Source organism: Etheostoma spectabile, chromosome 6 (assembly GCF_008692095.1).
Source record: "Etheostoma spectabile isolate EspeVRDwgs_2016 chromosome 6, UIUC_Espe_1.0, whole genome shotgun sequence".
Classification (NCBI taxonomy): Eukaryota; Metazoa; Chordata; class Actinopteri; order Perciformes; family Percidae; genus Etheostoma; species Etheostoma spectabile.
Genome location: NC_045738.1, coordinates 7,483,348 through 7,497,934, shown reverse-complemented (window position 1 = coordinate 7,497,934; position 14,587 = coordinate 7,483,348). Strand labels below are relative to the sequence as shown.

Sequence of the window (14,587 nt, the reverse complement as noted above, 5' to 3'; positions counted from 1 at the left end):
TATTATAACTCAGCAGCTCAATCTATATTTATTTGGCCAGTAAAAGTGTATCTTCATGGTAGCAAGTATTAATTAGTGATATTCTGGTATCATTAGTGTAATTTAGTGCTCACTAGATTAATGGCACGGTGGCATTTATCTATGAAACATTATATCTTGATGTTAAATTGCAATAAAAGAACCTGTATATTCTGCAGATATGGCTGTCCAAATCTAACAGAGGGGGATGGGGGTGTAGTCGACATCCATTAAGGAAATCCTTTATTGGCACATAAAAATGAGAGGTAATATTTAGCCTTACTTGCCTTTAGCAACCTAACCTCTAACCTAACATTAAAAAGAGGAACTTTATAGAGGGAAATACCAAGCTGTATCAAAAGTAAAGAAATTTGTGTTGTATGTATTAACCACCAATTCAACATCAGCACCAAAACATGTTTTTAAGTGTTACATAATCTGCCTAAATGATGGAATAACACACACACACACACACACACACACACACACACAGTCTTTGTCAGTATTATTTGGTAATCCTGTTTCACTACTGTCCATGCCTTTTCTCTCCTCAAAACACTTTCCTCTCTTTATCCAATGTAGTATATTCAATAACTAATTATGATAATCCATTACATCTCCAATTAGCAGAGAGGCTTTATCGCTGCACTATACCGTAAAGAGCTGGATTTATGTTGGCTTTGAATGTCACCCAGAGGACAGAGGACTAGCCCATCACTCAACAGAACAAAACAGAGAGACAGGAGCAAGGGGGAAAAATAGAGGGATGTGGGAGAGAAAGATACAGTGAGTTATTGGTTAATGAATGCATTTTCCTTCCCATTTTCTCTCAACCTTGAGAAAACCTTGACAAGGCCCCTTTTGTCCACAACACACCACAAGGAATAGATTACCCTGATAGATAAAAGTGTAGTACAACTTTGGTCTTTCAGTGAGGAGGCAGTAAAAAGATATGTACAGTATGTATGTAACCTCAGAGGGATATGCCTAGCTAACGCCACCTCGCCGGCTGTCAAACAGCCCCTCAGAGGGTGATAAGCATCCGTGCTATCTGTGTGGGTGGCTGTCTTATTAGTGTACCTCAGGCGTTTCACTCAGGCATGCAGCACAGCCAACCATCTGCCACACTGTGATCCTCTGCCCGGCACAGTCTCTCAGGTGCCATAAAATAAGCCCAGTGTCCATTTGAAGCTCAGAACTAAAGTGCTGACCAGATAAATAAACACATTTTTAAACAGAAATAAATATTTCTTAATTCATCCAGGGTTTTGTGTACACATAATTGATGTGTGCACAGGATTTGATATTGGCATTGGCCTGATATTGTAGGAATTTGTTTATTGTAATATTGTTTCTTTCCTCCAGAAAACACTTCATTACATTACATGTCATTTGGCTTTTATCCAAAGCAACTTACAATTGCTATATATCAGAGGTTGCCCGCCTCTGAAGCAACTAGGGGTTAATTGTCTTGCTCAGGGACACATTGGTTGATGTATCAAACCCAGATCTCCCAGACCAAAGGCATGTGTAATATCCACTGCAACATTACCACCACTTCAAACCTCCATCACACTGTTTTTTTTTAAATTATTTTCTGCTGTTAACCTTCTTCCTCCTGTATTTGTCTTTAAACTGGCAATGTTAATTTAGTCTGTAAACATAATATCAGAATGGGTGTCCCACAGCAACAAAAAGAAAAACTGGCATGTGGCATTTTGGTCAGGAACATCTGTTACAGAGGTAGTAATCTATGACCTTTGAAGAGACTCTATTGCCACCTTGTGGCTTAAATCACAGGTTAAATATTGAAAAAAAACAAATGCTCAGATACAACCAATATGTTTAAATCTTTTTTAATCTTGCCATTTGCAATTACCAAATTTATCAAAAGCAGTGCATGAAATGGTGTGGAAAAACTATATCCATCTTGGCTAGGATATAAATATGAACAAGCAGTGCAACATGCAGATAATATAAAAAATATACTGGCAAATATGTATTTCAGTCACATGAAAATAGTTTCATCCAGTCATCAGTCTCTTGTGGATATGTGACGGAATGATCCTGAAAACGAAACTTTCATTTAAATATAGTGGATTACCTCCAGTTATATATTTTGATATTCAAACAAGTGGAAGAAACTTGTTCAGTGCAGTCATGAGGTCTGAGCAACTTACATGGGGTGTATTTATATAGCGTAAAGCTCCATCAGGAAATCTTTGGGGACGATTCCTACAATTCCATTCTTCTCTCCGACCCACCAGCCATAGTTCTGGTACTCCTGAAAACAGGACAAATTGGACCATTAAGATAATGATAAGAGTGTGTTGAGGAAACACATTTTCTCATCTCTACATCACATCCCCGGCCTTCATTCACTGTCACTAATATTGGCTGAAAGCACGTCTTACCATTATTGCCCGTTAACTATTTACAAGATCTCTTCTGTTCACTCACTGTTTACTCCCACCTCCCAAACAACATTTACATCCGATCAACAACTTCACATCTCCCCTTTCCTGTCCTGCCTTCCTAACCACTGTCGGTTTTGAGACTGCACACACACATCCCTCCACTCCACACAAAAACCTCAGTGTGCGTAAAGCACATCACACATAAATCTGTCACAGCATGACAAGTAATAGCTCCAAATGGCTGTCAGCAAGCAGAGTTGTGAGGGGGATGCTGTGGGGAGAGATCTGAGACAAGGGGAGAATACCTCCCTCTTTCTTTCGCTCTCTCTGGCCAAGAGCCTGACCTCACATCAAAGTCTTCCCAGCACTGGAGATCACAATCTGACAAGGTTGAAGGAAGAGGAACCTGCACAATGTTTCAAATATATGCCAAAACTCTGGGATGAGGAGGAACCACATCTGTGTCCAGTTATTCCCAGGAGAGAGTATTGAATGGTAATGATCTGATGGTAGTATTAGACACAAGAACATTACAATAACAATAGTGATGGTGAGCATTGACCGTTGTCTGGTGGGTCATTCATCACATCAGAAAAAAAAGGTGCTTGACTTGCTTTCCATGTGAAAAATTGATACACAGGACATGAATACAGTAAAAAGTAATTAGTACATCTAAGTTATTAACAGCAAATTAAACATCACAAGAAACGAACATGATTAAAAGGACATTGTACAAGCCCCTGGGGGCTAGTATAGCAGATTGACATGAATTGCGTGTGAGAGTGCTAGACCGAGTGTGTGTGTGGGTGTACCTTATGACTTCCTGCAGCTAGCCTTTGAAAAACAGCAACACCTCATTGCGTAGTTCTGGCTGACAAATAAGTCCTACTTGAGTGAGTGCGGGACACAACATGAGAACACATATATGGAGCTGTGGAAGACTAATGATACCACACACTGACTAAACACATATTAACACAAAACTGGATAAACTGTTCCATCATTTTATTACTTTGTCTAAATGAAACACTCCACAGCTGATGCTTTGGCTTACAAGCACAAAGCAACAAGTGATAAGGTGAAAAGATGTGCAGGAACGATAACGACAGCAGCAACATGTTTACACAGTGTTTACTTTTTATAAAACCCATCTAGCCAATTAAGTTAAGTGAAATGTTACATCCCTTGACTTGTTTTATGTGCTGTGACTTGGGGGAGATGAAGGGGTGTTGCAGCATATCCGGACAACACACTCTTCCTCACTTCCAGTCAGGCCCTATAATCAACACCCGGGGTCCTGACTGGGGGGTCTCGCAGCTCTAACACTACAGCTATTTCTGGCTTGTGGAATGGGGGAGGGACATAGGAAAGAGGGAGAAAAGAGAATGGGGGGAGAAGGAGTCGACTGTCCCTTTAGCTGCAGCTGGCTGCTGCAGTCCAGACAGGTTTTATGGTCATTGCCTTCGCAGCAGGCCACAACCCCCAACACCAAGGTTTCAGCTAATGGCACTCCCAGTCTGAGTGAAAGGGCAACTTGATTCTTGGTCCTTTTCCACACACGAAGAACGTGTCATAAACAGGCATTTGGCCAATGACCATTGATTGTGTCTGTCTGCTATGTGCATTGGTTTCCTTCCATTAGTGCTAAATCAATTTATCAATTAGCTAGTCAGCAGTAGATTCAAAATTGCTTGCTTTAGTCATTTTTTTCAAAATGTATTTAGACTGTGTACTGTTTGTCCGACAAAAAATTTGTCACCTTAGGCTCACTGTTTTCTGACATTTTATAGACTAAGCATTTAATCTATAAAATCAGGAAATAAACAGTAATTAATAATAAAAAAAAAGAGCAGCCTACATTGTATGATCCTGGCTGAAAAAGAAATGTAATTAGTAGCCTAAATTATAATTCAGGTTTTTACAAATAAATCATTGCCTGAGCTCATCAGTCACGTTTTTATAAGTCTTAATAGGCGTGAGGTGCCACTAGATGGCAGACTTGAATTTGGAAAGGCCAGTTGACAACAGCGTGTGTCAGTTGACTTCTTGCCCCACACAACGCAAACCAGACAGGAAATATAGCCAGTCTGGATGGTGCACATTTTACACCTTTTTTTCCCTTTTCTTTCTTTACAGAAACCACAGGGTCGACATGCATCGGTAAAAGTATACAATTCCTTGACTTATTACAGTGCAGTGTTCAAGAACAAGCTTGTTAAATAAATTACATCAAAATCCAACTTGATATTCACATGAACCAGTTAAGCACAAAAGGGCTCCTGTTTAGTTACTTAATAAAGGTAAAGAACAGCCCCTCAGTCCTCAATAACTGGCACCCACGCCTAGCCGACAAGCCTCGGAAATTGTGCGTCCACTACACGTCCTCACCTGCTCTGAAACAGAGTGGTGGACTGAGCCTGGGTTTCCTGAGAACACACATTCCTATTTGGCGAGGTGAGAGAGACGTCTAAGAGGTGTGTGGGCTGAGGGCTGCTCACCGCCTGGCATGGCAGCAGCATGCTGAAACAGTCCAGATGGAAGTGATGGAATGGCACTGTGTGCCAGCTAAGCCCAGCCTCCGCCAGCAGCACTAAAACAGTTTCCGTTGTGACACAACTAATCCCCATCACAGTGCCAGAGAGAGAAACTAGCCCCGTCTGCCTCTTACCATCAGCAGTCCACCTCCAGGCGGTGGGCCAGGTGCTGCCGGTAAAGGATATGAACAGTCGGCTCCTCTGAGGGCCGAGAAATAACTCACTTTAGGTGGTCTGAGACCAGCAGAACCCCTTTGACTACAAACCTTGTCGCATCAGTTGGGTTTGAGCTCATCTTGGCTTCCCCATGCATCCTGAAAACACTCAGAAAGGGACAAATCCATGTTTTACCTCTGACAAGGAGGGTTTCCCTAACCATACCTTGCTCAGGATATAGATGGCATCTCCACGGTTGAAGGACAACTCATCTGAGTGGTCCCCTGTACAGTCCCATAAGCCCTGGTAGAAGTTGGGGTAGTCTGTGCTCTTATCTGTACTCTTATTAACTGGGTAGAAAAGGGGAAAGAAACACAAAATATAAAAATATTTTCTACTGAGAGTGTAACATATCAAATATACAGGTCTGACACAGAAGTGATTGTTTGTGTGCAGCAAAACCAACAGGAGGCAGTGGAGAGCCTAAAACAGAACTAAGGCAGACAGCAGCTGTGTGCCAAGTTCATACTAAATGCTAGGTTTTGAGTATGTAGTATGTTCACACTGGCAAAGAAGCACAATTTACTAAAAACCGTGAGTATGCAAACACTGATTTGAGTGTGCTGTTGATGAACGCTATTGTGGATGGAGGTAAAACAGTTCAAGGAACAACTCAAAAAACAAAATAGCTATTATCTAACTTAGTCTTTGTTGGGTTAAATTTTCAGTCAAAAGTTATCTGGTTTTAACTTCTCTATTGTGAGGATTTTCTCTTTTTTATCATTTTAAACTCTCTTTAAAGTGTCTTTGGGTTTTGGACTGGTCTTCAGACAAAACAAGACATTTGAGAAGTTTTCACAATTTTCAAATATTTTGTCGATAAAAACAATTAAATCGATAATCAAAATAATTGTTAATCGCAGCTACACTGTAAAGCCACCTTAGCAGAGCGTATGTATTGCATCCTTTTCTGTTAGTATGAAATGATGAAGTATGGTGAAACAGCACACTATAACAATTACAGTATGGAATACTCTATACAATTAGTAAGTAGTGGGAATAAGAACACAGCTTGTGTCTTAGCAGTTAGAGTTGCCAACGCTCAGCCTAATTATTGATCTCAAGTGGGACCATTTCCTGTTTGTAGGCGTGCTAACGTTGTGTGTGGAGCTAGAGATATATCGGTTGGCTGACACCATCGGCAGATATTGGCGTATCACAGACATATTGGTATCGCCGTATATGTTTTCGGCTACGCACCAATATGAAACCTTTTTTATATAACATATGATGCAGGAAAAAAGGCTTTGGGTGGTTTAGAAATGGTCTCGTATATCTATTTTTTTTTTATTATTTCATCTTTCATACACAACTGACTGATGCTGATCATAATTTAATTTTAGCTATTTATTTTCAATTTTATTTATTCTTAATTTTCTCAGTGTTCATTTCAAGAATTGGTTGACAATGTAATGCATTGCATGTATAATAATGATAAGTATAGCAGAAAGAGTCCTTTTGAGTACCTTTGCATAGTCATATCGGTGCAACATAGGTACACAATCCACATAGAAGAAGTCTATTTCCATTCCAGCTCAAAACATCACTATATCGGCCACATATTGGTAATCCAGGAATCTTTCCCCTCTAAAATTGATATTGGTCTCAAAAAGCCCAATATCAGTTGGGCCCTAGTTGTGGGTATGTTTACATAGATACAGTAGATGGAGATAAATAGCATGCTATTTTTGTGCTTGCAGAACTTTAATACGTCACTTATTGTAAAAGGAAGTTGGCCAACTAGGCCAACAGTTATTTACAGCATTGTGCTAACTGTCAGTTGCAAATGTTCACAGAAACTTCCTCTGTAAATGTCACTTCTTCTCTACTGAGGCTTAGAAAATTAAGTTTGCTCACAGCTCAAAAAAAACTATTAAGTGACAGATTGTTAATTTGTTGATCCCTGCCCCATCCTTTCTTACTATCTTCTAATCCAAAAACCAAATACACCACTCCTATCCATGTAGTCCAAACACTAATTTTGGTACTGTGTACCTGAAGCAGCAGGAGGAGCAGGTTTGCTGGCTGGTTCCACTTTTGGAGGAGGCTTTGCTGGAGTGGGCATGTCATCCTCTGGAGAAACAAGATATTGATGGATTGGAGTGTAATAATTTTAAAACAATGCTCCTCTGTCTGAAAAATATGCAATGGCTAAAAATGAACCCTTTGAATAAAAGAGATGCATCCCATTTTTCATGTTCTGTAAGACAACACAGATCGTCACAGTAATGCAAAGCAGGGATTGGTCGGACCTGGGAGCACTTCATAGATTTCTTCGTCGATCGGCACAGAGTTGGCTGTCTCTTCTATATTTCCAACATCATCGTACAGTTCCTGTTCCTCCTCTTCATCTTCTGGGATGATGCCTGTCATATCTACAAACAGGGGAACATAGAACATTCTATTCTTCTTACACTTACACACACGCACGCACGCACAGCTGTTTCTGACATTAAGAGCATTATGATGAGTTCTTATGTTTCAAACCTCTCAAAACAAAGTCTATCTGTTTCACCCACTCCTCCGCCTCTTTCACCGATGACGCACAAAACTGTGATGAGAGGAAAAGAGGAAAGAAATCAAAACTTCCATCAGTGCAATATTCAGTTCTACATATATTAATTACCATAAACAAATAATACTGTATTTATGCATAGTAAAATTTTCCACATGGAAGAGTCTGAATGTTAGAAACACTCATTTCGACGTTTTAAATATGCGTGTCAGATTGAGCCATTGCAAAGGCAGCAGTGTAAAATGAATGAATAGGTTTTTAAAAATAACGACTTAATGAAGTGCATGTACACACATTCCATGCCAAGTTTTAAACATGGCACATCTCAAGTCCACATTTGTTTTTCAATGAGGTATACACTTAGAACAGCAGTGACTCAAATCATCAACATGAGATGAGCGTACCTGATAGACTCGCTTGTCTGGAGCCGTAATTTCAAAGCAACAGTCTTTCTTTGAGTCTCTCCGTAAAGTGCTGTTCATTTTGACAGTGTACCCGTCGATTCTGAACTCCCCCTTCTGCTGCTTGTCTGATTAGAAGGAATTAAAACATCATCATTAATGGTTCAGATACAACAGCAGCAGAACGCCAAATATCCATCCACTTTGTTTTTCTCAAACAGTATGTGATTCATAATTGAGTGGGATGAAATGTGTGAAAAACTACCTTTCTCACTGCCATAGTAGTAGAATGTGTGATGATTAAGAGCACACCATCTCTTCTGCCATTCGGTGCCAAAAAAGCTATGATCTGTGGAGGGAAAACCAACAATAATCTCCAACTGTAGGCTATGAATAATTTTCTGGTTTATTGAGAAGGGAATTAGAGCTGTGATTTGCGATAGAAATTGAAAATTCCAATAGAATTTTGAGTGTTATATCATGGGATATCCTATTTTTAGTTGGAGGTGTCATTTTTGTTGTCATACAGAAAAAAATCCAAATGTTTTGCCTGATGAGGTCCTTGTAGGTCAAAACGCAACATCAATATTTTTTGGAGCTTTCAAATGTAAGTGTGCAATATCCTCTCCATTAAAACATGTTTATTTATCTTATTAGCAGAGCACTCACCCTTCCTGCGCTTCTCAAGGTATCCCGCTTTAAAAACAGACGTCAGGTCCTGAGCCGCCACAGGTGGGGACTGCTGGGCACCTTGAGAACAGTTGAGGAAACCCAATATCCTTTCAAAGTGTTTTTAATATGCAAAAGTGAAAATTACATTTGTTTTTAAAATTTTAAAAGATAAACAGCTGGGTTTCTGACTAACATCTTGTATTCTTCACATTTCTGTATCATGTATGTGTTTGACTGATGTTAAAATAAGAGGCAAAATCCACAGAGGCTCCACTAAGCAATGTTTTGGCTCTCTCTGGAGGAGATTCCCCTTGCAGCGTGCAACTTCAATGCAAATGTTCAACTGCTGTGTCAAAGTTGCTTTGTGAGAAAGAGCAGCCATAAAACTGGCAGCTGCTTGAAGCCCATAAACCCCAGACCCCTAATAGCCATTTCACAAGGATATCCCTGATACTCTGTTTATAAAAGTAAACCCAAAATCTTAAATATTGCCAAGATGGGGCATACAGGGTTAAAGCTACTGTATACTGAGGCATGTTGTTTCTCAAACTACAAAACATGGCAGTAATATTCAGTCCCCAGACTATGGCTGAGAGCAATAAAGCATGCTCCAACTGTCAAAGGGGTGGGGTGAAAGAGGTGGTGGGAGAAGCAGTTGTGTTCCCAAATTGCTTCCCAAGTATGTTGCCAAGTTACAGTTGGAATGTCTCCCTCATTGTGCCACTCAAAGTCACTTTCTCCAAGGAGCAGACCCAACGATTTCTAGCTTGTATTTTCATGACAAGATGCAATTTCCAAGACTTTAATCCACAGTTAGCAGTTAGCAAGTCAACAGCAAGATGTCTGCTAAGAGCTTGTTGCTTACCTTCGAAAGCGTCTTCGTCCTTGTCTGTGCGCTCTGACAGCAGCGACCCTGCATCATTGTTGCTGTCAACTTCCTCCTCATCTTCATCTTCATCATCTCCACCTATGAGTAAACAGGAAGTGCTGTGTAGTAAAGGTACATGTGATATTTTTACATAGTGGTTCTCAACCTGTTGTGCGTATCTATGAGGTGCAAGCATTTCATTTGATGAGTGATTTTCCATTGTCACACTGTTTGGAGAAGTTTCAAAAGCACAATACAGTATTTTAACTAAAAGAAGAGTGAATAATAGAGAAAAGTCTGAAAAGAATTGTGTATCAAAATTGATCTTATATTCTGAGTTGGTAAACTTAATTTTTGAAAATGAGATAATACATTTCAAGGGGTGTATCATCATATAATAAATTTGACTCATCTTGTGACCCCTTAGATTGATGTTGTGACTTCTTATCACAGGATATAAAATTGTGTGGCCCCAGTGTAACACTCACTTCTGTCCTTGAAATCTTGTGGGAAACTGTTGGGGAGACAGTAAATGGATGTTAACAATTTTCACATTTTGCATTAGAATCTTTAAAAATTCCCTTAAGTGACACATTTATAACCAAACTCCAAAACACAGGGATCTCTGATACTATGCAAACAGACATACCCCAATTTGACCTCTTTAATCCGTTTGATGAAGGCTTCCCTCTTATCCTTTGCCTTTTTGCTTAGATTTTCTCCTTTCAATCCATCACAGAGGAAATATTCTAGGTCTAAAAATCAAACAATAAATACCAGGTAAATCCTTCATACAATCTGATGTCACTCACTGATTGCGTTTTTTTTTTATCTTGCCAGTCAAACAACCCAGTACTGCTGGAGATCATATTAACTTTCAAAAGTATAACACAGCAGTTTGCAGCTTTGACGTCAGAACCGGGAATTGTTTGATACTGATCAGCATGTCAGAATTAGCACCAATGGCGTGTTGACCAGATGCAACTGGACTAAAGTGCTTATCTGACTAAAGAATTTAGCCATCCATTCTGAGCCTGTGCTTCCTCTTTTACTAAACGGTCTCTTTAAAGCTGGGTTTTGTGACACAAGCCCTCAATGAACACGAAAAGCAGCCCGCAGTGTGCAAATAAACATTAATTCATGAAGGTTTTACCTGAAATGAGCGTCGTTAACTCCTCGGGAATGGGACGCATTGTTGTGAGAGTTTAGTTTCTGACAGCCACGGACAGTCCGGCGGGGCAAAGCACTTCCCACGATACGGAAGTAGCAATGAGTTTACAGACACGGAAGTTCATCTGCTAATTATTTATAACTGACCACACGGTTCCGCAGCAGTAAAAAACACTGACACCTGCTTGTTGTTCAACATCCATTCCACACTGACTTGTATTGGCCTATATCAGCTTTTGTGATATAGTTTTTGACTGCTACTGATGACGGGGAGTTGATGCTTTAATGGAGCAACGGGTCTTTACAGACTAATAAAGTCAGCGGATAACGCATGATCATATTTTTGATTGATTCCAGATCATATTTCTCTGGTACTTAGGCCTAAGTCTGTGACTGACTCACTGGACGCGTAGGGAGTGTCTTTTTTTACAATGAGGCAAGCACTTTGGGTTTATGATTATGTCAACATTGTAAATCTAAACAGGGCTCATTAATAGTCGAGAAGGCAATTATATAAAACTGTTGTGCAGGTCTCTGCGCCAGGTTTTTTTTCGGATTTGAACATCAATGTTTGAATGGGCCTGCACTGGTTTATTCTTAAATCACGTTTGTAAGTTAATCAGTTTCTATTGTAGAGTCAATGGCAAACGCATTTTTCCTTCCTTATCTGATGCAAGAAAATCCCCCTAAACAACTCATCTCTAACATCAAGTCAAACCTGTGCCTGCTGGTGTATTCCGTGAAAGCAGCTGGTTGTCATATTGTTGATAAAGGTGTCAATCATTCATTAGTCATCTTTTGACAACCAGAATTCCCCAATCCAGGTTTAAAGACATGCCTTTGAACTGTATAGCTTGTTGTTGTGATGAAATGAAACCGAAATGTCAGTGCAGCTCTGGAGGGGCTGCCTGGAGACCTTCAGCTCTTTCTTCTGCTGCAAGTGGTGGACAGTGTTTGTCAGTGCTGCCAGACACACAGACTCCCCTCCAGAAACACTCTATTTACTCCAGTTTCAGTCCAGCAGCTTTAGGAAGACTTTAACATCCAAACAATGTCTGATCTTCTTATTTGTCTAGTTGTCTTTTCTCTTTGTGTCAGAGATGAAAATAGCCTATGTATTTTGATTATTGAGATCTGAGAGGGAAGCATTTTTCTACACATTTCTTTATATCTTTGTGTTATGTCAAGTGTTAAAATGTTCTGGTTTTAATTCAGAATCAACCTGAGAAAAAGAGCACCACCAACCCTTTAGATCTTTGGGTAATTGATAAAATCACATTCTTCACGCCTTGATGCAAAATTCAACCTCAGATCATATTCCACATGAGTGTTATTGTTTCCGCATTCATACTCTGAATGCAGAATATGAGCCACAACCCCTCTGCAGTCATTCAAAACCTGACCCCCTCCTGACCTGGCAGTAGTTCTTCCCAGCTTGGAGAGGAGAGGAGCCAGCTTGAACTTTGACCTGTGTGTGTGTGTGTGTGTGTGTGTGTGTGTGTGTGTGTGTGTGTGTGTGTGTGTGTGTGTGTGTGTGTGTGTGTGTGTGTGTGTGTGTGTGTGTGTGTGTGTGGAGGGAGGGAGGGATCTGCAAAGTGAAGCGTTGTAGTTTCCCATAGAATTTTTACTTATCTACTTTTCTTTCAAACTCAATGCACATTGACCAAGCTGCTCAAAGTCACCAAACTTGTTCATACAACCATACTAAAAACATTAAATAATCAAATTCAGGAGTCTGATCATGTAATGCTTAAGTATGCACATTATCACGGTGAAACCTGTGGATGTAGGAAAAAATTAATAATATGATGTATGTTTTATTTTGCGTATTCATTTTGAATGTTATCACTCCCTTGAATGAGCATTATCAGTCAAATAAACTCGCAGAGTGTGCTAAGGAATAAGTGACCTTTTAAAATAATAAATGTGAGATGTAGGCCTGGTTTTGCAGCCTGTAGACACTGTAGACACTGACACTCTTACTATTTTAAATGAGCTCAGTGGCTTCAGCGCCAAACCGAATCCCCTTTGCATCCTGGACTTTAGACTTCTCCTATCTATTTTCAATTGATCACAATTAACCATCATAGTACAAATCTCAGTAATAGTAGTTCACCACCTCACTTCTTTTTTTTGTTGCTGTGAGGCTCCGAGTCCAACCTGATCAATCCTGAGCTACAGATCCTATACATTGATTCACGTTGCCTGCCGACGTTGGTCAGAATAATTGATCAGTGTGATATAGTTAATCTTGTGATTGCTGGAAAAACCTCTGGCTTTCCATCAACCGTTCCCCCCTAAACATTTAACAGTACCCTAATAAAGAAACTGCGACCACGGCTGTTGGTGTGCGCTTTATCGAGCAGAGGCTCAACTGGTCGGTGGGAAGAATTCCTTCAGCAGTAAACAGGGACTTAGTCCAGATACATTTACTTTCATTAAATCAATTTACAATAAACAGAATAAATACCTTCTGCTTTTTGCCTGACATCTTACCATTGTCTATGTTTTGCTACTGTGTTAATTACAATACCCTATTAAATTATAGTTTCCACATATTTGGGAACAAAAGTCTTATATCGTCTGCTCTGAATTAACTTTATATATTTTTAAATCATACAACGTTTTGAAAAACACAATGGCCTTGTAAGGCGCATTCTAAATTCAAAGAGATTGTATTACACTGCAGATCGGGCTATAAACAAGCACCCTCAGTGCTGTGAGTTTTATAGGCAATAAAATGTAATTAGAGAGCCAAGAAAAGTCATAGCTTTTGGCCTGGGACTCCTAGCAGGCAATTCTCCCTGCAAATGTTCTTTTTCTGAGTTTGAACATGCGGAGGTAATGAATCTGCTTTTTTCTCCAGATTAGATAAATCACTGAGATCTGTACCAGAAGCATGGTCATGTTAATAAAATCGTTCAACTAAACTTATGAAATTAAAGATTTGGAACAATCGAGGATGCAACTATATATAATTTGACATTAATATCTCTTGCATTTGATTTGTATTTGATAGTGCTCTGTGTTTATATTTGGCTAATTTAAATAAAAGTTTTGGGGAAGTTTGAGATTATACAATCAATATTATTTATCTACAAGAACTTGTCAATTTCGACTATAATTTAAAAAATATCCTGTGGCGTTGAAATTAAACCATTTATATTATCCTGATTTGAATACGAGAAACGACATTCAGCATTATGAATTATGCATGAGCATAATTCATTTCCCTATGGCCAACATTTTCATGTATAGTAGGCTATTTTATGTTTTATCGTATAGTCCTAAAAGCAATGAGTTCTCCAAGCTTTCTTACTGTGAAATAAGACAATAGTGCGGCTGATTCCCATCAATGGAAAGTTTTATTTCAGGAAAATTATTTTGCTCAGTTATAGTCGAAATCCATATAAAAATAAACTCTCCTCTCGCAGCCCAATGGAATAAACTGCCATACAGACTAAATAGTACCTCTGTTGTTTTTGCTTTAACTTACCTTATTTGTGAGATTAAAACTGAGTATTAACTGAACACAAGTGTCTGAATTCAAATAAAACGTTGTTCAATAGCTCAAGTTTTGTAGGTCAATTGTTGTGAGTGTTTCTGAGAAAAGGTCAAACGTTTCGGATGATAAAGACAGGGGACTTTGTGCCGAATCTGACAAACTTGGTGAGAAAGAGGAGGAGGAGGAGAAAACTTGGAAATCCTGCAAAGAGACGTCCAGGCCCGGGGAATTATCATTGTCCGGGCCTATTGTTGACACGCAGATAGGAACA

The 14,587-nt window shown here is 39.4% G+C and overlaps 2 protein-coding genes across 2 annotated transcripts in view; both read right to left on the bottom strand.

Moving 5' to 3' along the window:
• Positions 1 to 1,858: 1,858 nt before the first annotated feature.
• On the bottom strand, positions 1,859 to 10,966 carry skap2 (src kinase associated phosphoprotein 2). Its single transcript, XM_032519309.1, has 13 exons — positions 10,795 to 10,966; positions 10,291 to 10,396; positions 10,130 to 10,155; positions 9,639 to 9,740; positions 8,771 to 8,851; positions 8,367 to 8,450; positions 8,105 to 8,229; positions 7,673 to 7,736; positions 7,438 to 7,560; positions 7,181 to 7,258; positions 5,351 to 5,475; positions 2,199 to 2,302; positions 1,859 to 2,085 (listed from the first exon to the last, which is right to left on the bottom strand). Exons 1-12 carry the CDS (start codon positions 10,832 to 10,834, stop codon positions 2,210 to 2,212), a joined length of 1,047 nt encoding a protein of 348 aa, XP_032375200.1. The 5' UTR covers positions 10,835 to 10,966; the 3' UTR covers positions 1,859 to 2,085; positions 2,199 to 2,209.
• Positions 10,967 to 14,395: 3,429 nt separating this feature from the next.
• Positions 14,396 to 14,587, bottom strand: part of hoxa2b (homeobox A2b) — a 1,518-nt gene continuing 1,326 nt past the window's right edge. Inside the window, exon 3 of the mRNA XM_032517955.1 lies at positions 14,396 to 14,414. Within this exon, the coding sequence (XP_032373846.1) occupies positions 14,396 to 14,414 (19 nt within the window). The remainder of the gene's footprint in view (positions 14,415 to 14,587) is intronic.

What these genes read in the sequence shown, in the direction of transcription:
- skap2 (XM_032519309.1), bottom strand. Translation starts at nt 10,834, where the DNA reads ATGCGTCCCATTCCCGAGGAGTTAACGACGCTCATTTCAG. An exon ending in CCTTGAGAAGCGCAGGAAGG is followed by an intron (nt 8,451 to 8,770) that starts GTGAGTGCTCTG and finishes TTCCCTCCACAG; the next exon opens with ATCATAGCTTTTTTGGCACC. An exon ending in AATCTATGAAGTGCTCCCAG is followed by an intron (nt 7,259 to 7,437) that starts GTCCGACCAATC and finishes TTGTTTCTCCAG; the next exon opens with AGGATGACATGCCCACTCCA.